We start from the raw sequence: 25,208 nt of genomic DNA, 5'->3' as shown, positions 1-25,208 counted from the left end.
TGAACGCTGACTGGATAGCGAAAATGTATGACAGCACCTTTAACGGCGCATAAAAAAAAACATTGCTTAACAATTTTGATAAGAAATCGTGAACACATATTTTGGGCACAGTTCTTGGTTCTAGGATACAAATGGGGACGGCTACGGCGACGCAAAAAAAACGTACGTGTTCTAAACTTCCTTGTTGACGTCTGACGGCGCCATAAGAAAAGGGAGAACATGGGAGTGTAAGACGAAACAGAGACGGATGAGCCGTGGTGTGGTGCTGTGTAAGGATTTAGACTGCCTTGGGATGTTTAAAGTGCACTGAGGTCGCACAGCACAACCAGATGCCTTTTGAGCTTTGCCTCAAGCGAAACGCTGCCGCAATGGTCGCACCCAAAACTGGTGCTACGGTTCAGGAGCCAAGAGTCTTAATCACTAAGGAACTGTTGCGGTTTGCCGTCGCCGTAACCCAGAATTGACAAAAATGTGTCGGAAACAATACACACATGAGTTTGTACAAACTTGGTATGCAGCTCTTCATTCACGGTGTAGTGTCGTGCTGCGTAATACCATTTCGCCTTCCATTCGGCTCCCGTCTGCTAGTCAAGTCAGAGGTTAGTTTTCAGGTGGAGATTCGAACCCATGACATAGGTACCTTCAATTGCACACAGTTATTGCAGATATTGGAATCTGCGATAGGAGCCTGCGATAGAAATCAGGAAAAATAACGCAAGTATATGTGACAAATTCAAATAAAAATTGAATGAAAAACAGGCTAAAATATCCTAGGGCGTGAAGAACTCAGGAATTTGCGGTGTAACACAGTACGAGGGCAATACCCATAGTGAAAAAAAAAACGTACGCAGTGTCTGGATTAGCAGCACGCGACGAAATCCATGGTTCTGCGGTCATTTCATTAAAATACCCTTACGTTGCCACATTCTTTTCGCACGGTTGGGAGAAAGCAGTTTAGTCATCCGCAGTGTAGCATAGTGTGTATACGAATTGTGCTCTTGGCGGTCTTTTGTTTTTGCATGGCTCGTAAAATTAGCCAAACTCTTTTGTCAAGCCGGAAAATGAGGAGGAGCGATCCGGCAACTTTGCACTTACTTAAGTGTTTTTACGGGGACGTTACGCCTTGTGACGAAGAGCGAGGGAACTAGTACGTTGGACGAAGCGAGCGAATATGGTGAATGAGTGACGGTGAAAGAGAAGTCTTTATGCAAGCATTAACCGTATTGTACTCTCAGACATTCCTTTTTTATGAGAGCCCGAATAGAGGCATATTACGTATACGCGACTGACAGGTTCCCAGCGTGGCGTGCTGCAGTCAGACCTTTACAAATTAAATGCCACGCTGATATGTTGGCGTTCAGGACGTATACAGGCGGGCTAAATATGTGCAATTAGAAGGGTGGCGGAGACCATTACAACTGGAGCGAGGTGCTCATAATAGGTAGTAAAATCAGTTTGCGAAGTTGCCTTAGCCTGAACCGTGCGGGTGAACGATGTGTCATAAGCATGCAGCAAACAAAATTGGTGTTGGTCACCTACGGTTGCAACTTCTATCCAATGCTACGGAATGGATGCACGCTGAGTAAGCTGTAAATTCTGTTGCACTTGATTCACACTTCACCAAATGTTCTATTCTTCAGTGTCGACCGGTAACAACCTTCTTCAGGGAAACCGACTGCGAGATGATCCACGAATTTAACGGCGGCCTGAAGTCCAGGAAAGAAATTCTTACCAAGGCCAACATGGTGTGAGGATTCTTAGTTTGTTTCGCTATTTACGTCGATTGAGGCTTTTCAAGTTTCTGATAACTTTTTCCTTACTTTACTCGGCTGTAGCTTCTCTTGTAGTGTATATTCATTTATAACATTCACTTGTCACAAATAAGCTGCGATCGTACACTGCTGTCATGTCATATTTCCAGACCATGAATTCACTCCGTTTTTTGCCCTTAATTTGTTCATTTGTGCACGCTGGCGTTGAATTTGTGGTCCACAAACAGATCAAACGTGAACAACTCTCTTTGTCAATCAATTATTTTACAACGCTGCGTGCTGAAGCAAACATAATGAATAACTTGCCCCTACCTGCTCTATGAACAATACTTTCTTAACCAGAAATGCATGTTATTTATTCCGATAGCTAAATGTTAAAGAATAAAGTAACTCGAACACAGTTTTTGTATTTTTCTGACCTTGTACTCATGCACAAAATGGATCTAGTGTATAACCGACTTAACACACGCACTGATACTGAAGCTGTTTCTTCCATTCTAGCGAAGTACTTCCAGGAGCGGTATCGCCCCTAACTACGTCGGTTATTCGTGTCCAGTTCGACGCAGCTTGTCGGGTACGTGCGCTTGCTGTACAGTAAATGCTGTGGTAACCTCTTAGTAGGTCAATATAATTATTAGCAGCATTGAGTAAATGAAAGGGAGGGGTTTTCATATTTCACCCCGGTCAGTGATGTCTAGCGCCAGGGACGTCCATTCTACCTGATCAGATCTCTCCCGTGATGCAGTGAGTTTAATATTTATTTCAGCCAAAAAAATTGAGGTGGATGCACAGCGATGAACGCGATGTCTCCGTATTTGTATTTTAGTCATTCTCGCAATTCTCGCAATTAAACCATATTTCGTCTTCTATTCTCCTTTTCTAGCGCTTCTGTTACTTTTTGTAGTGAAGAATGAGCGCAAGTGCTTCTCTTATTTTTTTTTTGTACCATTTCTCCTTGATTTGTGCCAACTATCAATTACCAACCATCCAAACCCACATCTTACTTAATTATTATCTTGTGCTTTCGTAGCGATGGTATCTAAGCTGCTCTTCACGCTGAATGCCTACTTTGACTGTCAATTGTATTCCAATGGTTGAATAGTCATAGCTCGGTAGTAGAAACGAGGCATTAGTGTCTGCATGTCAGAAGCCTTTCCTCAAAGCTGCACTAGCGGGCAAGGATGCATTTCTGTCACCTATCATGCGTGCAAAGAAGGTGTTGTCATCTGCTCGAAGCTGGCAAAAAGGCACGCAAAAAAAAGCTTCACTCGAGTAAATTATCATTTTTACTTCGCTTACTTCTCGCTTCTTCTCTAAAACAGGAAATAAACAAGAAGGCAGTGCTTGCATACAACCCGGATCCAACACAATACGTGCAATTGATGATGCGAGAACACCGCTACAGCTACTTCATCTGGCTCTCTGATGTAAGTGCCCACAGTATAAATGAAAGCCTTTAAATTAAACGAAGCGAAGCTGTTTGGAAAAGTTTATGAGTTGCACACGCTTTCAGAAAACAACCTTTATGCCACAGAGTGACATGGAGCATTTTGTAATACTCAGAGAATATTTAATAATAGAGGATTAAATATTTTAGTTTTCCTTTGTTTGGATCCAATGCAATATGTGTATTGCATAACAAAATTGAAGAGACATAAAAATGTTTCGTGTTTTGTAGAGGTTTTCAATAACATCGTCTTTGCATACCACTGAGGGAAGTGCTACTAAAATGATGAATATCAAATGATTTATCGACATATGCTGCCACAGGGAGTGTAGTTTATATTTCCTTAATGCGAGAGCAGCCACGTGAAGTGCACTCGCAGTACATTACAAGCTTCTGTAGAGGGCAAATATTACACGAATGCCATTTTGCCATACTGGGGCAGCTTTGGTTTAGTACGACTTCGGGACAGTTGCACATCCTCCGAAACATCTCTTCACATGTTGATGAAATGACAGCAGCTAATTTTGCTTGAAAATATCCAGTTTCACATTGATTTAGCTAATCAAAGTGAATGGCAAACCAGCAAACTCTAGATTAGAAGCAGAGCTCACGTGAGAATACTGCGGACCTTGTTTATCATCTAAATACTTAATATATAATCAGATTTATAATATATGTATACATTAGAGTAAGCAGCCATAGAGCATAGAGCCTTCGATGGGTATTGTATATCACATTTTAGCATCGGTGCTAATCCCGCAATAAACAAAGTAATTCGGATGGTCATTATCGCTGCCTTCCTCAGCATTAATCAACCAGAGGGTGGTGCGTGGGGGCTATGTCCCCTAGTAATTAGCCAGAACCTCGGGCCCAGGCTCCATCTATAAAAAGGAGCAAGTCAAAAACAGTTGGGTACACTCACTATCGCGGAGATAACCCACCCACCAGCGTGTCGGAGCGCACCTCCATTGTGCTTCAAAGCATCATGATCGCCGCCATCTTGCTGAGTGATTTCTAGCATTAGTCTCCAGATGTAGCCAGTGGTCGGCTTCTGCTAATTATGGAAGGAAAGGGGGATGCTTGTGATGTGAAGAGGACTGAAGGAGAGAGAGTCGCATTATGGCAGGTTTATTTCAGCGAGGTTCTTTACCAGTGGTATGAGCTCTTAGGTCTCCTGAAGGCTCCCTGGTGACAAGTGGGGCGTATTCGGTTTTCATACCGGATTCACCTGCTCCCTTCCCATTCTTAAATCAAATTTTTGGCACTGTCTGGAAATTTTGGATTCGAAAAATATTGTCAATTACTTCGGCAATGTGGAGCAGAGTCTTGGAGGCCGTATTCAGCACACATGAAGCAGTGCTGGTCGATGAAGTAATAATGGCTTAAACTTCACTAGGCACAGACTTTTTGAGATTCCAACACGGACTGTTTGGTGAAGTTATTAAGAGATCCCCTTGTTTCGCTTGCTTTGCAATATGAGCTTGCTGTCTTTAGCAGCGAGTTATATATTACAACATAGAGCCACCTAAAAATAAAACAAAAAGCCACTAGGGCACTATTGGAGTTATCTTGCGATGCAGACGTTTTGTAGCGTAATCTCCTGTGGTGAAGCTTCCTGACTTGTGCTTCGTCCTCACGCAGCATCTATCGAGCGTGGGCACATTAGAATTTGAGCACAGAAAATGCGCTGCAACTGTCACGCATCTCGCCGGACACCCCCACTGCGCCGTGATTAAAGGGCGGACGGAATAAAAAAGGAAGAGAATAGGTGAAAGCGCCGTGGATGTCTCCGGACATATTTTGACCCCCTGAGATCCTATAAGCACTCTGCGAACAAACAGCCAAAGGTCGTCTCTACGCGTTTCGCCTTTCTACAAACAAGTTCGCCTCGACCGGAATTAAGCCAGAATCATGCCTACCTGGGGAATAGGACGCGACGTGAAACTAACGAGGCGTACGTCTGATTCATTTCGTCGCTCCATAACACGTGATGTTTCCTTCATTCGTCCATTATTGGACTATACCTTGACATCAAGGCTTAGTCCAGGTATTTATGGAGTAAAACCATGTTACTGTGGTTTCTGGAGCAGCCTAAGCTGCATCCCAGGTTTTAAGAGGGGTCTGGGGCGAGAAATAACTGGAAAACGATGCATATCTGTTTTGTTTATATTTCAAAGTTTATTTCTTGCGAAACACCCATAGGCATTTTACAGCGGTACGCCAGGAGTAGTGAAAGCGGAAAGAATAAAGTAAAGGATAAAAAATAAAAATAAAGGATAAATAAAAACAATGGAGATGGTGACAGTAGTTGGGATAAACAAAGAAATCACTCTTCAGCACTGTTGATTGAAACTATGTAAAATATGTATAAGTGTGGCCATTGTTCCCCTTTGCTTCTCACATTTTACGCAAACTTATATCCAAGGAGATGCAACGAAACAAAATAAAACGAAAAGAGAGATTCGTATTATCGGTAACTTCAATGCATGGCTTCGGACGTCTTGAAGGCGCGTCGAGAGCCTGATGCCGTAATGAGTGAGCTATTGTTCGAATCTATGTGTCCAATGTTTCTGCGCTATTGAAAATGTTCGGCTGTGTGCAATAGTACCAAAAAGCTCCGCCCACTTACAAAAAGATTTAAAGGGTTTCATATCTTGAGGGGTTCAGCTTTACTGTATAGAGCGCGCTCTCTAAACCAACTACTGCCGTTCGATGCCGCTGAATTCAGTGTAAAATATTTCCCTTTACTTAGAGTGGAAACCATCCAGACGCATGACTGTATGAAAAAGTTCGCAGGAAACTTCGCACTTTGTCTCCTCTTACCATGGCTTTCGCTTTCACGGCTTTGAGAAAAGTTCTATTTTTCAAATATCCCTGCAACTAATGTTAGTGTCTGTCGGAATATACGCAGTATATTAGTTCGACGCCTACTGCGGTTTTTATCACACGGCACTGAATAGAAATATGAATAGTTAGTTTGCAGCATGTATTCAAAGAACAGTGCAAAATGGTTTAGTGTTCAAACAAATTCACTTCAGGGTCAGCGAGACCACAGCTCGGCAGGGAGTATTCTGGACAAGGCACTAAAGTACAGTCTTATTGGGCGGAACATCAGCGATGAGGTACAAGATGGAGTGAAAAGAATCAGACCGCTCGAAAAGAAAAAGCTTCCATTGCAACTTTACTACACGGCGAAGGTAAGTCGTTCAAAGGAGCCTGCACTGCCGGGAAAATGTTGCAGAAATGACTTTATTATTACAATAAACTGCACAAGCGCTCCCTTTCTAAACGCTACCAGAACTGTATCGCGGAAGTGGCGCAGTGGTTACGGCGCTCAACTACTGTGCTCAAGGAAGCGGGATCGAGTCCCGGACGGGGGCGAAACGCCAGGCGCCCGTGTGCTTTGCGATGTTAGTGCACGTTAAAGAACCTAGGCGGTCGTAATTTCCGGAGTCCAGCACTACGGCGTCTCTCATAGCCTGAGTCGCTTTGGGACGTCAAAACCTACAAACAAACAAACAAATAAACAAACAAACAAATGTATTTGTGCACCGTAGTTTAAACGTATAGTGTTGTTATCACTCTTTAATCAAGTTTGAAACTTCACAAAGGTTTCTCTCCGAATGGTACTGTACGCCCACAGACGCCTCTTCGTTTCGCCTCCATCGAAACGCAGCCACCAGCGGTTGGTTCGAACCCGGATACTCCGCAGCACGGCAGTTGGGCATTTTAACCAATGCGCCACCGCAACCAATATTTCCACTTTCGCACATACATTTCTACATTCCGTTACAACGTGGCGCAGGTGTCCATAGAACAAGTGTGACAGATACTGCGTCACTACTTTCCTGTGAACAAATTGTGATTGCTATGACCTGTGCCTATCAGAAGGCCGACCCGCCATGCCTTCTTCAAGAGTTGCCCATTCGTCTTGATGTAATGCATGTAGACCCTGCAGAAGTCCCATGTTTCCTAAAACTTACGAACATCGTGAAATTTAATTCGGTCCAACAAATTTTTGACACAATTACCTCGACAATAATTCTATTCTTAGTAATTTTCTCATGCTTCCCAGCTGCTGCTTTCGTTTCGCCAAGGCCTGAAGGAAGTCGCCGAAGAAGCTGCAAACCTCCGTCTATGTGTGGATGAAATGGCGACATCAATGGAGATATATGATTATATCGCAAGCAATATGTACAAGCTTCGCAAGGTAAGAAATGCATTTCTCATACAGAAACCTCCCTAATTCCTATAGTGTCCAATAGTCTAACAGATGTGGAAAAGTACCATGATAGTTTAAGGACCATTTAAATTCAAAGCTTCGTGCGTCTATGTGCGTTTCTGCACATCAATTAAAGATTATCATCTGTATATGCTCATACTATCCTTCTCTCTGATGTTTTCCCGAAGCGTATTCGTAAATTATATGAGGACTCGCTCGTGATCCTCAGCTGCATTGTATGCACATCGTGGATTTATTCCCACTTAGAAACGGCTAGTTAACGCAGAATGACAAAAATGGTTTAGCTCAGCAGCCACATTCTGACGAAAAAAAAAAACAAAAACGTTCGCAGTTTGTTCCTCTGACAAACGTTATACTCGTGCTAGAAACCTGCTTCCATCACACTACATATTTTGTTTTTGAGTGAATGAACGTGAGCTCTTCACGATGCGTCAGCTCGTTATCTTCTCTTTAACTTAACTTGCGAGTTCGCCGTGTGTTGGACAATGACTTACCAGGTTTTGCAAAGTGAAACTACACTTATCATCACCCGCCTGACTACACCTGTTACAGGGCAAAGAGCTCTTATATATGGCAGCTGTATCCATTTGATCCCAAAGCGCTTACTGCTTACTGTGTTCCATATTATCTCTGTATCCGTATTTATTCGGTAATGTTAGCTATGCACTTGGTCCTCGCAAACTTCCCAATCGTATCCTCCCGTCTAACCTCCTGGCAGCCTCTGCTACCCTACTAACTTGCCTAGTACTTAGTCGATCCTTTCGGTGGTGATTTACCAGTCTCTGTTTAGTGCTTCCACGCACGCACGCACGCACGCACGCACGCACGCACGCACGCACGCACGCACGCACACACACACACACACACACACACACACACACACACACACACACACACACACACACACACACACACACACACACACACACACACACACGCACGCACGCACGCACGCGCACACACACACACACACACACACTAACACACACACACACACACACACACACACACACGCACGCACGCACGCACGCACGCGCACGCACACACACACACACACACACACACACACACACACACACACACACACACACACACACACACACACACACACACACACACACACACACACACACACACACACACACACACACACACACACACACACACACACACACACACACACACACACACACAACAAAACGATCGAAGCGCGTCGAATTTGAAACGGTCTGGATCGAACTAGGGTAGTCGGTTTGGTAGACGAGTGCTTTAGTGGTCGAGCAAATGCTGTTTTTGTTATATTATTTACTGCATTCGAACAATTTTTATGCACATGAACGATGCACAATATATTAAAAAAGGCATCGAATCAACACGATGCGCATATAGCACACCAAGTCAACACCTCTAGATATGTGGCAAAGCAGAGCACATTAGTAAGCGTCAGTGGAATTCCTGTTTGAACTCTGTTTATGCGTATTATTGTCTTAAATGAACAATCATCCTACAGAAATGGTTTCTGTATAGTAAATAGATTCACAATGACGGTCCAACACGAGTGTTTTTTAGATGCTATGTAATCTATAAAAAGAGCATGTTCAAGGATATACCAACAAATTGCAGTGCAGTGTGGCGTCGTACTTATAGAATGTGGTTTCAAATTAAGTCTCAGTTCATTGTACGTTGCATATCACAGAACGCTATCTGCTCTCCTCTTGACAACACTTGTGCAAAGTGGCTTCAGTACAGAGCGTTAGAAACAGCTGAACTAAGATTGGTGCGAGCTAGAGTTGAAAATTGAAAAAATAATGGCAAACCCGACCAAATGCCTTTGTCAGCTAGGTCTAGTGTAGGCAGTGCCAAATGCTCCTGAGCTGCGCTGCAATATTGCAAAAAGTACTGGCCAGATTTAGATTAGTTTACATTGACCGACCCCTCAACATTTCTGGTGAGTTCTAACAGAAGTAGGAGATTGAAAGCTGTTGCCAGCCGATATGAGAGGGCTTAACCGCAAATCTTGTAATCGACATCCGAAAGCGTGATAGGTCTGTAGCCATCTACAAACCAGAATTTTTTATTACCCTCACTTTTGGTATTAAGAAAAGGTGAATTTTATAGAAGAATGCGGTATACATCCGATATCAATACTGATCTGAAAAGTTTGAGGTAGGGCATGGGGCAAAGTAGATTTAAATGTCGTGTAAAACTCGTCGCAAACACCATCAGTCACCGGAGTTATATAAAGTGGTTAACGCTCTGTTGAATCTGAAACGAATCGCCTCACACTCACCCTCGGAAAGCGGCGCAATCATAGAGAGAAGGTCACTACTTGAACATCACGAGTACAAGCTGTGTAGGAGAAGGAGAGGTGTAAAGACTTGAAAAGTCGATTACTATTCATCTGGATAAGTAAACAAGATATCATCACAGCATATTGCCTGCCTAGTTAGCTCCACTGATAACAAAGCACGATTGCTACCGGGTAGAAAACTAGGTGCCCGAAAGCGGTCGGTGTCGAACGTTTGGTGGTGGCACTTCATGGTAACAATTTCCAGTATAAAAGGTAGCTAGGAGCTTCACATTTCAGTTGTTTACAAATTATGAAAGTTCTCCAGCAACACATTCTATTACAATTATTGAAGTAGGCGTAGAACCTATGTCAAATGCCTAAACATCTCGCTAGCTGCAAATAATAGGAGGCTCATGGTAAAGCAAGAATTTAGAGCTGTCCTCACTTGCTCCGAAAAGTCGTCCTTACTCAAGTTGAAAGCGTTAGGCTTAATCTCTCCGCGCCCCCCGCGGCTCAAAAACTTTGGGCGTGGGCTTTCCTCAATCAGCACAATCACCATAGAGTGATCAGAGAAAGAAATTTGCTTGACATATTGTGAAATGCGTTTCTAAAGAGATATACGGAGATATAAAAGTAACCAAGACGTGAAGTTTAGACAGCTCTAATATACGTGGAAGTCGTAGAAATGTGCCTTCATTGAACTCTGCGTTTTCATCATCATCATCATCATCATCATCAGCCTGATTATACCCACTGCAGGGCGAAGGCCTCTCCCATATTTCTCCATCTAACCCGGTTCTGTGCTAGCTGCATCCACTTGACCCCTGCGAACTTCTTAATCTCATCCGCCCACCTAACTTTCTGCCGCCCCCTGCTACGCTTTCCTTCCCTTGGAATCCAGTTTGTTACCCTCAGCGACCATCGGTTATCCTCTCTTCGCCCTACATGTCCTGCCCATGTCCATTTCTTCTTCTTAATTTCCACTAGAATGTCGGTAACTTGAGTTATTTCTCTGACCCACTCTGCACGCTTTCTATCTCTTAATGTTACCCCTACCATTTTTCGTTCCATAGCCCTCTGGGTTGTCCTCAACTTAAGTAGAACTCTCTTGGTTAGCCTCCACGTTTCAGCCCCATAGGTGAGTACAGGCAAGATGCAACTGTTGTATACTTTCCTCTTGAGCGATACCGGTAAGCTGCTAGTCATAATCTGCGAGTGCTTGCCAAATGCGCACCATCCCAATCTTATTCTTCTTGTTATTTCCATTTCATGGTCCGGATCTGCGGTTACTACCTGTCCTAGGTAGACATATTCGCCTACTACTTCCAGTATTTCGCTACCTAATGTAAACTGCTGTTCCTTCCCGAATAATATCAGGCCTAATATCTGCAACTTGGCTAGGCCCAGTGCTATCGTGTGGGTCGCCTAGTAAGTTGACGGCCCAACAAATCCAAATGGCAATCGCAGTCTAGGCGATATGCAGTATCACTTAAAAAAGCTGCTCGCTGCAACCGATTATTCATAACATACACAGTGATAACTTTCCACAATTCGCCATGCAGTCGCACCTCTCGTCTTATAAAGCATCCTTCTTTGTCATTGTGGGGCATAAATTCATAAACAGAGGGTTTTTTTAAATAAGAGAAAGCAACCAGCCGATAGGTCCACCGAGTGAGGCATACATTGAATCGTTTTTAAACGCTCACATGGCCACCTCCGTCCCCCCCCCCCCCCCCACCAATTTACATTGTTTCTTAGTCTCCTGAACAGCGATAATGTCTAGTTGACTGCCTGAAGTGCAGCCGGCGCAGCTGCATTTATTTCGGCCTAGATCGGAGCCCACACACATTAAGAATTGAGGTCAGTTGCTGTTCGCTTGCCGTGGTGAAAATGTAGGAATGTTAAGGAATGTTAAGCCGATGTAGGAATGTTAAGCCGAGATTTAAGTGCGGATACGCTGGTGTGATATGAATAGTCGGAGCAAATAAATCTTGCAGTGGGATTCTGGACAGATTCTAGAGTTTCAATAAGGTTAGTAAAAGAAGGATCGTACGTGGCGCATGCAAACTGTAATTTCGACTGTACAAATGTTAAGTAAGCAAGCAGTTTTATTGAACGGGGTGATAAGGCAAGGTTACGGCGTAAGTATCCTAACATTTGGTTAGATAGATTAATTATATGAAGAACGTGTTGCGACCAGGTTAAATCTTTGCGCAAGTGGATGGCGAGGTATTTATAGGAGTCTACTGATGCAATGGAGATATTGGTAATTGTATAAATTGCGTCCAAGTGGTTGCGACGGCGGTGGAAAGAAAGAAGAGAGGTTTTAGCAGAATTTAATAACACTAGCCAAGTGACTATGAAGGCTGTGCAGGCATACGCTGCTCAGTGGTAACGGCACCAGAAACTTGAATTTCCTCACGTGGCGATGGGCTACTAGTCATTTATTCAGGATACAATGACACCGCCATTATCCAAAATTTTCCTTGCAGCTATCGTTGCCTTTATCAAGTGTTGTCCACGACGTGGCTACCAGTGTTGAGTTCATCAGCACACGACACTACGTATTCACTCCTTTGTAGCATGACCAAACCGCTGGCATTCATCAAACCCAGCAGTACGGCAGTGACGGCGTATATGTCCAATCTCGGGCCAACGAAAACACAAGGGAAGGCTACCTGCCGCTAAACCTAGGCACTGCTAACCACAACATGTGGAAAGATTGGGCACGTCGTTGACACTGACACCATAAGCAAAAGACAGAGCAATGTCACGATCAAGGTATATACGCATTCTCTCAGCCCATGCATGTGACATCTGAAGGGTCGGATGAAACGAATGCCATAGAGGTCAAGTGCGCCACATCAGACACTTCGAATGTATCAGGCACAATAGCGATGGTCGACACGGTCAGCATGCAAATCAAAACGGAGTATACAACCAGCTTACCAGCAGGCAGACGGGTAAGAATGCTGTCTTAAGTATTACTGGCGGCAGACGCTGCTGCAGTACATCGGCCTAGGGCCGATTTATTGATTTCAGCAGAAAACATCAAAACACAATCGACTGGGAGTGCAGTCTCTTTCTTTCTGTATTGCGTCATCGCGGTGGGAGCTTTCGCTCATTACAACCAGGATGAAGAAGAGTTAAACCTCCACCTTTTTTCTTAAGCTACGGGTTGTGAGCAGTCTCAAATGCGGATGTACAGTTGCACACAAGAACTGCCAATATGATGCAAATTTTTGGCACTCAAGTAAAACAACTTTTGGTCCCGACATTAAAGCTAGTTTTTGAATATCACTAAAATGTGCTGCTTCAACCCATAGTTTCTTCATATAGCGCTCTTTAAAGCAGGTACTGATCAGAGCACATAAGCGAAAAATTCCCTCAAGAGAAGGTTGAAGATTATGCATAACTCTAGCCCAGGGAGCTGTGCTGTTTGCTCCTGTTGAAAGGAAGTAGAGGCCCAGGGCACAGGTAGCAAATTCATAGGCTATTTAATATTAGTCAGAACGCTGTTCGCCTTGGCGTTTAAGCTGCCGAACTGCTATAAAAATGCTGCAAAATCAAAAAGTATTTGTGTTGTGCATCAGCTAAATATACGTACAAAACACAGGAAAGTAATTAATATAGGTATGCTGAGGACTCAGTTAAGTGAGATTTACTGACTGATCACCTAAGTCTTAAAAGACAGATGACTACTTGAAATGCCAACGGAAGTACGAGTACCATTTTTTCTGGTCAGCAAAGTTCCAATGGTCAATGTGAAGCACTCTCATAAGCATGCTTTAAACATTTAGATCTGAAGTTTGACAAAATTTCATACTCAAGAAACTGTTCGATGAATAACAAGAAGCGAAGAAACTGGAATCTCAAAGTTTTTGAGATTATACAGGATCATTCTGCAATTCATTGTGATCAACATGACATCGTGCTTTATTTTTGAACAGCTGTGTCTTCTCAACAAACATTATTGGTCAATGCTCTACAAATTTATATTTTCAGTCACATTCAGGAAGTCTGTGGCAATGTGCCATAAGTAAGGCAGTGTAATCGTATATCTCAAAATATATATAATTTCTGCGTATATAAGACTATATCAGGCAAGCGTTAGATGTCCCTTTTTTACTGCTCTTTATCGCTGTAAATGCGTAAGGTTGATGCCCTAGCTAGCCACGCAGTTTGCGTTTTGCAGGTAGCAGTTGTTCTGGGCCCGTATTACGAGTTTTGTTTTGGAAGCTGGGCAGAGGCTAGTAGAGTTAATTTATTTGAAATACCCTAAAGGCCCAATAGGGCATTATATAGGGGGGGGGGGATATGGAAGCAAATCAGGGTAGATCAAAAACAGGATAACAGATGATGTTATGGTGGTATGTGAGGGAAGTATGTACCTAGTCATAGTAATCTTTATACAAAACTAGGAAAAATAGTCGAGCAAGCAATATTTCAACATAATAAGAGAGCTGTAAAAAGATAAAAATGTCCAGCGATTTCAGCAAAAGGGAAAAACATGCACATCGCGCATGACAGGCACTACAAAGCTGACCATGAATACAGAAGCTAAAACCAGAAAAAAGATAATAAATGAAACATTTCAGATCTCACCGATTCAGAAACACAGATTACACCGAAAGAATCAAGGAAAGGAAACTCTATACAGGGAACGACACAACCACTCAAATTGTCTACGATGCGTCTGACAAAGCGAGCAATGCTGCTTGAAACTCTGATAAATCAGTCAAAGCAGCGATATTTGACGCCAACTGATTCCATTCATTTATTGCTAAAGAGAGTGGTGAATATTGGTATTTTTTTCTTCGTGCGAAAAGTGGCATGATTTTGTTCGCATGGTCAAGCCGGGATGAGACGTGAGGAGCAGGAAGATGGAAGCGAGAAAATTCCGAATTGCTATAGTATAATGTGTGAAGAAATGATAATCGCGCAAACTTCCCTTTGAAAGCGAGCGATGGTAGGTTTAAAACTTCTTTAATTGATGATACGCTCTGAAATCTTGAGTAGGATGATGTAATGAATCTTGCTGCTTTATTCTGGACGGATTCAAGAAGATTCGAAAGGGAGTTCTGGTGAGGATGCCATATGACGGAAGCATATTCTAAGGTTGGCCTTATAAGCTTGATGTCTTGTGTTAGAATTTGCGAGGTGTAAACGGCACCTTAGCATGCCAAGTTTTCTGAAAGCTTTGCCGGTGATGAAGTCTATATGAGCATTCCAAGAGAGATTAAACTGCAAATGAACACCCAGATATTTTATAGAAAAACAGATTCAACAGCTTTACCGTTGATTGTGTACACGCTAAGTAATGGTCCTGGAACAGACGAAAATCTTATATGTTTAGTTTTTTCTTCATTAATTTTCATTTGCCAAGTACGGCACCATTCAGTTAGCCTGTTTAGATCGGACTGGAGCGTATGTGGATCTTCCGCGTTAGATATTGTTTTATAGAATACGCACTCGTCTGCAAAAAGGTGAATTGATGAGTTGATGTTGCTTGCTATGTCATTTATATAAATTAAAAAGAGCAAAGGCCCGAGAACTGTGCCTTGTGGGACACCTGATATGACACGTGCAGGGTTAGAGATGCAATCATTTATCTTAACTGATTGGAAACGATTAGTCAGGAATTCAGCGATCCATCTGGCCGTGTTATCATCAAGCAGCAGATTTTTAGTTTTTAACAGTAAACGGTTTGTGAGGAACACGATCAAAGGCTTTTGAAAAATCGACAAAAATTGCGTCTGTGTAAAGGGACATGTGTAGCGCATGATATAGGTCAGTAACTAATTTAAATAACTACGTTTGACATGATCTTATGTACAGGAAACCATGCTGGTTTTCTAGAAGCAGATTATTTAAGTTTATATGGTTCATAATGTGAGAAAACAAGATGTGTTCTAATAGTTTGGAGCATATTGATGTCAGGGAAATGGGTCTGTATTTATTAGGATCAGAACGAGCTCCCGGCTTATGTATAGGAATGATGTGAGCGACCTTCCAGTTTGCATCGTTATCGAAAGTGTCGCTATCTTCTCGACCTTGAGTCATCTGATTGGTGGAAACGCCGGAACATGGTGTTGCCACCTCTTCCGGTTCCGTAGTGATAACACCTAGTTCTAGCGCTTCGGCCAATGAAATAACTCAAAGTGACGTGAGATAGCTACACTTCAACAACGACGCGAACTCGGAATACGGGCCCAGTAGCTATCTTTTTTTTTTCAGGAGAAATTAAAAGTATTCGCAGGTTACTGGGTTATTCAATACGAAAATGTGACCAAATGCACCTGGATTGCTTTGTAGCTAGTGCACGTCATCGAGGGTGACTGCACTTGACAAAAAAAAGGCCATAAAGGACGCAGGCGTCAGCTTTCCACTTGTACACATTGCTGTTAAATACACACATGAATACAAAAATTTATGAATTATGGGTGGAGAGAAAGAATAATACGGATCTTTCTTACAGCCCGGAGTCCACCTCTTTGCTTCTGGGACGTCATCGTCAATCTACAACCTCATCATTCTTCAGGTTCTTGCAAAGGCCAATGGAGGTCGTACGTATATATATACTGTTTTTATTACTACCCTTACTTGCGATATATTAATGTTTACGCACTAGGAAAATGGTTGGGGGTAAAAAAAGCGCTTATCTAGGGAAATCAATATAGATTGTCTCGAAAGTGGTGGTACTTGCTTAATTGACTGAGCAATGTGACGAATGTTTTCCGCATCGACAGCTACTAAAGTCTATTCAATCGCAATTCTTACCATATCATTTTTTATTAACAGCAGTCGTTACAACAGAAGAAAATTTGAGTTACAGAAAAACTCTGCCGAATAGCTCATAACCTTCCTTTTGCACTAAGCTGTCTTCCTTATTATTCCTCCGCCGGTTAGCAGCTTTGGAAGCGTCACGTGGTACACAATTTGGGCACACACGATAACATATGTTTGGAGTTACACGTGCATTCGTATAAAAAATATCGTACGTTATTAACCTTAGCCTCCTAATAATGGAAAGTTAAAGGTTTGGTCATTACAATTATATCCACATGTTTACAAATTATAAAATCAAGCCACTCAGGATCAGAGACGGCGAGGTCGCAAATTATTTCCTTTATTTATTTATTTATTGCATACTGCCAGCCTGAATGTCAGGCTTTAGGCAGGATTAGGGGGTACAGAAGAATACAATTCACGAGAATACATAGTACATTCAGTCTTGCGAATGACGACAACGAAAAAAAAAGGCATATCACTTGTACAGAGCAAAAAGCACGAAAAAAGTGAAGTGTAAACACCATGATATGACAATGTGACACACCGCTATCTATCATGGAATGCACTCAGAAAAGAAGACAACGTCGAACACTCAACCACGTTTGTAGGTAGGTCGTTCCAAGTACGGCTAGTTTTAGGAAAAAATGAGGCTTTGAACACATTTGTTCTGCACGAAAATTCGCTCACTTTCTTAGAATGAAAAGAACGGGTTTGTCGTTGGGTAACTAAATGAAAGTATTTAAATTAGGAAAGCGCTTACACGAATGCAGCCCTCGAAATGAAGCCTGCGTCTGGCTAATAACAGAAACAACCTGGAAAGTTGTTTGAGATATTTTATATTATTTATCGCCAATGGTGTATGTTTATGAAAGTTTTACTTGGTTAAATGCTGAATTTGAGCAGACAATATGCGAGTTAATTTTGCAGTTAATCCTGCGAATATTTTGCCGACGGATGCTCCAACAGAGCGACATTTAGATACTACGCGAGCTGGAGAACCTGAGGCGTTTAATCCTTCCGTATTAAACACACGACGTCATACACAGAATCACCCACAATGACAATCAGTTGCTGCGGTCAGTGTCTAGATGCCAAATCAAGATAGGCGGGAAGCTTCCCATCTATGACATCAGTGTCGGCGGGCGTAGCTAATTTTAGTGCATAGACTCGGCACTTCTATATGTCCTTTATGGAAATGAGTTAGGCAAGCCCCTTTGGGTTGCTATTTGAGCATCACTTCAGATGGTATTCTTCGTCCCTGCGCATAACACATAAATAACGGAGCGGAGACGATGTGAAACCCATTTCATGCATATAGGCTGAGTACCAACAGAATTCATGCGAATTGTTTATGCGTTGCTATAACGGTCTCTTTAATAAGGTCTTGTAATGCAAGTGGTGTAGGTGACAGCAATTCCCTCAAGCTGCAGCTCCGCAGCCGAGCGTTGCCTACCACTTCCGCGATTCCTCAGACCGCCAACCCCATCCCTTCCATCGCCGATCATCTGTTCCGGCGAAGCGCGGCGGCGTGACCCAGCACCTCCACCACTTGTAATAGAAGACCTTCTGCAGAGAACTATGCTGTGAACAGCGAATAGAACGTCCAGCGGGCAGTGGTACAGCTTGTATCAGCAGAAGTGCGAGCGTCGGATTTAGCTTTATCGTCGTTCTCTTTCTTTAGCATCAGGCGTTGAACATTTCAGCTCCGAATACCTGTCTTACATACAGACCACACGAAGCTGCTTGAGTGGATATCAAGGGGTTGTTAAATAGCTGAGCACAGTTGCGTCAAAAAATACGTAGATATCTTGAGACCTTTATGAGGATGAATGGGCAGGAAGCATTATTGGTCAATGCTCCAATAAGTCCTGTTTCTTTAGCCGCATCGAAATAGTCTGTGTCAATGCGTCATCGATAATCTTGCATACTCGGCATTTATCTCTTTGGGGGAAATCGTATGGGCAGGCAGACATCCACACTTCACTGGTGAGGCTCTCCACCTTGCCAGTTATCGACGCATCTGAGTGCGAAGTTACTCGCTGGAAGCCTAATGACATGCCGCCACTGTGATATTTGTGCAGTAGTCGCTTAATGTGACCATAGTAGCATAATGAAATGAAAGCTTTTAACTCGTAAAAACTGTATTCACCTCTTAGAGATCTCGAAAAAGGTATGAATAAAACAAATAAACCCCAAAATTAATGTCAGAATGTTTGGCGCGTGCTTGTAAAAAACTTCGAAAAAGGCAGCCTATTATGCGTGACGTATATATCACCGTAATCGTGTGATAAAATTACCATATAAACTCTCGCTATTGCCGTCAATCTTGAAACAAAATAGAGAAACAATAAATCATGCTAGTTAAAGCTCTTAATTTAGCGGTGCCGGTCATTATCAAGCGCCTGAAGTTTGCTGATGGTGCATTCTGCAACATGTTCATTCAGCGATGGGCATGAGCATGAGCGACTTACTCGAAGTGTTGCTTTAAAACGCGTAACCACTTCATGCACAAATAGTTACATCAGCGCACTCTTTGAATTGCTGTTATAAAAGAAGGATGCGACAGTTGATAGCAATTGAGCACAGGTGCCCCTGCGTATGACATCATACTGCATAAGCATATTATATCTTACATATCTTGTGCGCTTGTGATAGAAAGTTTACTTACGGTACTAATGAATAAATAACGGGACAACGTTGTGAAAACGGAATTCACAGTGTTTTACAGAGGTCGGCCGCTAATTACCAGAAGATCTGGAGATTTTGTTTTGTAAAAGACAAGAGCATCGGTAGGAATAAGTCACAAAGGAGCTTAGAAGACTTTCAAAAAAGTTTAATTAGATGTAGGACCGTCGGAGCCCTTCGAATATAACTTTCTCCGTCCCAGCGAACCTTTGTTTAAGATAAGTGAAACTATTCTCATCGATGACCAAAGGTGCCGCTTCACGTGGCGGATCGATGGAGTGAAATACTTAAAATAAATGCACAGGAACGCGCGTTTGTTTGCCTCAAAAATCTATGAGAAACAATCTTCTCCTAAGTAAGATGCCTTTTACATTCTCAGAGATGTTTCAAACGTTTTAGTTCCCGTAAACGACAGGTCCAAACGGGGGAAGTATTTCTGGAAAGTCTAAAATAGATGTTTCCTGTACAAATTGCCTGGCCTGAAGTCATTAAAAGTAAAAAGTTCAAATTCATCTCTGCCCCTCCAGGGTGGTGCAGTGGTAAGACGCCCGACTACTGTGCGGGAGTTCTCAGGTTCGAACCCAACCACGGCGGCTGCGCTTCGATGGAGGCGAAACGAAGCGGCGTCCGTGTGTTGTGCGATGTCAGCGCACGTTAAAAATCCCCAGGAGGTCGAAATCACTCCGTAGCCCTCCACTAGGCTCCCCTTTCTCTCTTTCCACTTTCACTCCCACCTTCCTCCCTTCCCTTACGGCGCGGTTCAGGTGTCCACAGAGCAAGTGTGAGAAATACTGCGCCTTTCCCTTCCTGTGAACCAATTATTATTATTATATTCAAATTCATATTGCGCTGGAATAAAATAAACATGGTTGGCAACCCTCGAGGAAGTAGCCAAAAGCGAGAGGAGCACCTGCGTCAGCATAAACTTTATGGTAACCTGAAATAACCTCCAGAGCAGCTCCGGAAATGCTCCCGCGTGGCTTGTGAAGGCACCTGATTATAATAAATTATATGCGTGTGTGCCGAAGAAATTTTGATAAACTTAAATTTGGAAGAATGTTCTTCACCATCTGGAGCGGAAGCATCGCAATTACCTCAACGCTGAAGAATAGCAAAAACTTGGTCGTTATGTGACAATTCAAGCCGAATAATTCAGCAGACATTAAAGCCACTAAAGGGCTTTGTCGCGGCTGCTGTACGCCTTTTTCTTCGCTACAAAAGATAATAGAGCTTTGCTTGCAGGTAAGGCTGCGTATGTAGACCTACAGCCTCACAAATGTTTGACTGGCGTGCCCCATGACCGCGATTTTTGTGCTCCCGTATCTCTAGGTGAATAAAACGTGCCGAAAGGTAGTGATGAAGCATGGACTTCGTGAGCATTTGCTCATTCTTAGACTTCTCGCAAGTTAGCAGCTCTTCAGCACTCAGAGCCGCAGAACATGTAGCAGTTAAGCGCTCCAGTTAAAGATTAGAACGGCAGTACACACGGCGTGTATGCGGAATCAAAATTTCTTTTAGGTTTCTTTTTGTGAGCTTCTTACTCTGCACTTTGTATATTTCATTGCTTTCCGAATGAAAGGAGGAATAAGTGTACGCGATGGTTAATAACTCAAAATTTGGCGACAACTGCGATGTTTGGAGGTGTTGCACTTACTCAGCCGCACGACCTGTTATCGCCTGTTTTCTGGTCACACCTCAGTTGGGCACTGTAGGTTTGCAGCCAGCTTATACTTGAAACATGGCATTAGGCTTTGCAATGTAGGTGGTCGAAATCGGTCATTATGTGAAGATACAATACACAGTCATGTAAAAAAAGAACAATATTTTATCAGATTTGTCTCTTGAAATAGCACTTATGATGCACAGAATTAGTTGAAGTATAAGCACGCAGCTTTTAGCCACGACTGAGAGATTACTTTGCAATTTTCTCGCGAAGTTAAACTAATCCAGCCCCCAAAACATTTGGGGCTGCTTAAATGGATCAAATGGAAGAGGGAGAGTTCAGCGTTGAACGCAGTGCCGAGGACAAGAATCAAATTAACAGCAGTTGAAAATGAAGGACGCATATTTTCTTGAAAGTAGGCATCACGATTATCCTTCAGTAAATGCTTCGCTAAGAGTGACGATAATCAACACAGGAGTAGATAGAGCACAAACAAACATTACCACAGTTGGCCTACCATTCATTCTGGTGATTTGTGGGGATACGCACAAGGCGAATAACATCGATGCGCATAAGCAACAGATAAAATATACATGAAAGGTAACGCCCGTTTGTTTTTTTCAGAGCTCAACAATGACGTATTCAGCGCTTTGTCGAAGATATTGCAAAAAGGAGACGTTGAGAGTGCGCAGGTGCCGAGCTTGATTCAGGTGCGGTATCATTGTCTTCACTTATGTATACAGCTGATTTAACCTTGCTTGCTGCTGTGCCCTATCAGCAGCAATGTAATCTTAAACAGGCATATATTCTCGGAACCCGGAGAAGCGGCTCCTGCGTCAAAAGTCTGGAAAGAATTTCCCGTGTGGCGTAATGCGCCAGATAAGACAGCCAGCGCCTCGACATCAAATACCCGTGTTTTCTTCTAAAAAAGCCGACGTGTATGCTCGTATGGCACACTACCTAGTTTTGAAAAAGGAAGGTAAACTGTGTGCAAGGCAGCCCTTTGGGGTATTTGATTGTAAGTTTTGATGGAGTTTGCCGATGACATCTGCATTTCGGCCTCCTCTGTGGCACGTCTCGGAGCGCATCAACACTGTGAAGTATTACACTCGCAAAAACTACCCGCTTTCAACGTATAATGATCTACACTCTTTGTGAATTCACATACGACATATTTCAAGGGTTCCACAGCATCACCTTGAGCAGGTGCCTCTGCAGAGACCCATTCTGTATTTGCAAAAACCATAATGACGGATCAATCTTCCATCCCAAAACAGTTCACTCCAGCAGTACGACCTCCGTCGCCTATGTGGTGTCTGAAGCTTTCATGTGTGCGCCTTGCTATTCCGAGGATATCGAAGAAATTGAAGTTATCAACGCCAGCCCTTCAGCAACTGACACTGTTATGCTACACAATGGCTATTTGGACCGCATTTACGTATATAAGGTGGCTCGGTAACCGCTGCCAGTTGTGGACACGCCGTCAAGCTTCCTGAGAGACAGAAAACATTTATCATCTAAGTTCGCTTAAGACTACCTCTACAGCAGCAGAACTGGCCGCAATTCGTGCTGCTCTAGTGTATATGTCTGAACAAGCTCCTCAAACATGGGCTGTGTTTTGTGACTCTGAACCTGCCCTAAAATGTCTTCAATCGGTCTTGAGCCATGGCGACCATGGGCAACTTGTAACAGAGATTCAACATCTACACCACCAGGCATTAGAAGAGGGTCACGAAATAATCTACCGGTGGATACCAGGCCATATTAGAATCGTTGGCAACAACTTAGGTGTCGATTCTGCTCGATTGGCTCCCTTTACAACCGACATTGCCACATTGCTGAGATACCATTGACAAGAGCCGAGGCAGCAAGGCACCTTCGACTGATCGCCCAAAACGTGACTAGACAATCATGGTATACGCCTGGAGGGTGGACGTCCCGCTCGCACCATTTTGACCAGTTACTTCAACTGCAGGTACTATTCGGCCTGCACCACAATGTTGTGGCACCTACGGCTAGGAGTGCCGCTTACAAACGCATATTCCCATCTCATTGGCATGGGAGAGTGTCCAACGTGTCAGCAGTGCGGGTATATTGAAAGTATTGCGTACATACTTTGTGACTGCCCTCAGTTTCAGCGTGAGCGTGCTTTCCTGGCTTCCGCTGCTTGGCCTCTCCCGCTCTTACTGAAGAAACGATTCTGGGCCCTTGGATGACTTCTTCGTCACAAAGGAAACTATTGAAGGCGCTACTTAGGTTCTTAAAGGCCTCAAAGTTGAGTTGAAGACTTTAACTGTGAACTCTTTACCCCATTTCACTATAAATCTCTAAATATGTTATAGACACTTTCCCTTAGCGCTCTTCTTTCCTTTTCTTCCTATGTTTCCCTCTCCACATGTAGGGTAGCCTACTGGGAATCGCCTGGTTAACCTCCCTGCCTTTGTATTCTAATTTTTCTTTTCTTTTCTTTGATGGAGTTAACGCGTTTCGTTTGGAATTAGACATGACAAGGCAACGTACTCAGCAGAACCACGCTAGTGATGTGTACTTGTATTTGTCAGTACTAAGTCTTGTGTATCACGTTCAATCCAATAAAGTGCGCCGTGCGCGCTAACATACGAAGCTCTCATTGTGGCGAAATATTAACAGTACTATGCTTGCTGATCGCACTCTTGGAGAAAAATTTGCAAGGTACCGGAACACAGTTTTAAAGCTTCTTTGACGTCACTGGCGGCCATATGATAGCGTCCAGGTTACGCTAGGCATTGCCCATCCTATATCCGCCTTAATGAGTGCCTCCGCGCTTATTTGGTGTGAGGCAAGGCTTTCGGCTTGACTTTAGGGCTAGCGGTCACTTTTGGCTGCTCGCGCTCACCGAGAATCATGTGGCTTCCTTATTCAATGCGTAGCAAATCACTGCCCTTATAGCGCACATTCACGGGGCTCGTCGTTTAGCAAGCTGGACGGCTATACAGCGCTCTCATACCTTATGTCGGATTTTACAGCATGCATGGAAAAATGCTGCTTATTCGCAGCAAATCGCAGGTTATATTTTTAGTGTCCGCTCATTTGACCACAAGAGCAAAGCAATTCGAGCTCGCTTGGTGAGCGGCGGAGATGATCTGCAGTATTCTGAAATGCTTCTTTACTTAATCACAGGAGCTGGGTTCTTTGTTGAGAAAATGCCCCGAAAAAGAGCAGTTCCTCAGTATGAGCAACGAGGTAAGTTTTCTGAAAATGCTTTTCTCTTTAGTTGCCTTTCTTTATCAATGATGTCTTTCCCATAAAAGTTTGCGAAAATACCGTTTTTATCTTAACTCTTCCTTCAAAAAGTCTTTGCCTGATAGCTTTGTTCGCAGACGCTACGACGCGAGCCGTAAAAATATAGCTTCCAGCTACTGCGCCGTCGACTGATGCCGTTAGATGAAAACGATGCTTAAGCCCTTTTCTTATAATATGAACTGGAAAAGGTAAGGTTGCCGCTTTCTAACTACACTCTTACTTCGACTTAAGTATCGTGTGTAAGTATCTTTAAGTATCATTTTCCAAAAAGCTTAAGCATCGTTGCCTTTTGCGACAACGATTCTAAAAACAATCACTTCGAGGACTGCGAGAAAGACCTACTGCTAGTGTGCTTCGCAGGATTATTTTAAAATGCTCCTTACGAAGCACTACGAAACTCCCCAGCTGAAGTGATTGTGTCAACATCCGCCTCACATGCGGTTGGTCTTGATCTCTATCGCTAGCCCAGACTGGTATTGACGAATTTCTTACGCACTTGCGAGGCTTTCTTTCACCTCACACTTCGAGTTTCGGGGCTGAAATGCTTGCAAAACTAATTGTTCGCCAATTTTAATCCCTTATCACGGATGGTTCCCCTCGAAGAACTTAAATCTACTTTGTACGTTGAAACTTATTTCTATCATAAGCATATTGGCATCCGTGTTTTATATGCATATTAGATGGTGGGCATCATAATATCAATTTATGCACTGTCAAACTATGAAAACAATTATTTCCGCGGAGTGGATAAGACTTGTAGCTATTTATAAACTATGTTCGCTGTGTGCTCTGATTGCTATATTGAGAATAACAAAATCAGATGTGCTATCGTAGACAGGAGTTAAATTTTCATGGAAAAATTACCATGTTGGTCTTCCATTTTCAAACTCAGTGTCTAGCACTTTAAAAGAAATAATTACTCTAACATTGAGTTGCACACATGGAAAGACTTGTTTCAAACACCCTTAACCGCATTCTCAGGAGCGTCTAATGAAAGTTGACATCAGTTCTTTCGGAAAAAAGGTGCCATATGT

General features: G+C 43.0%; 1 protein-coding gene across 1 annotated transcript in view; it reads left to right on the top strand.

Annotated features, from left to right (window-relative positions):
• Window positions 1-25,208, top strand: part of LOC146195976 (uncharacterized) — a 118,291-nt gene that overhangs the window by 67,127 nt on the left and 25,956 nt on the right. The window contains exons 16-23 of the mRNA XM_084596890.1: window positions 1,641-1,747; window positions 2,274-2,346; window positions 3,095-3,199; window positions 6,258-6,416; window positions 7,295-7,429; window positions 16,231-16,318; window positions 21,517-21,602; window positions 24,052-24,114. Of these exons, the coding sequence (XP_084453016.1) occupies window positions 1,641-1,747; window positions 2,274-2,346; window positions 3,095-3,199; window positions 6,258-6,416; window positions 7,295-7,429; window positions 16,231-16,318; window positions 21,517-21,602; window positions 24,052-24,114 (816 nt within the window). The remainder of the gene's footprint in view (window positions 1-1,640; window positions 1,748-2,273; window positions 2,347-3,094; window positions 3,200-6,257; window positions 6,417-7,294; window positions 7,430-16,230; window positions 16,319-21,516; window positions 21,603-24,051; window positions 24,115-25,208) is intronic.

Source organism: Amblyomma maculatum, chromosome 3 (genome assembly GCF_055883805.1).
Source record: "Amblyomma maculatum isolate TAMU_Amacu chromosome 3, ASM5588380v1, whole genome shotgun sequence".
In the NCBI taxonomy this organism is placed as follows: Eukaryota; Metazoa; Arthropoda; class Arachnida; order Ixodida; family Ixodidae; genus Amblyomma; species Amblyomma maculatum.
This window is presented reverse-complemented; position numbering and strand designations above follow the sequence as displayed.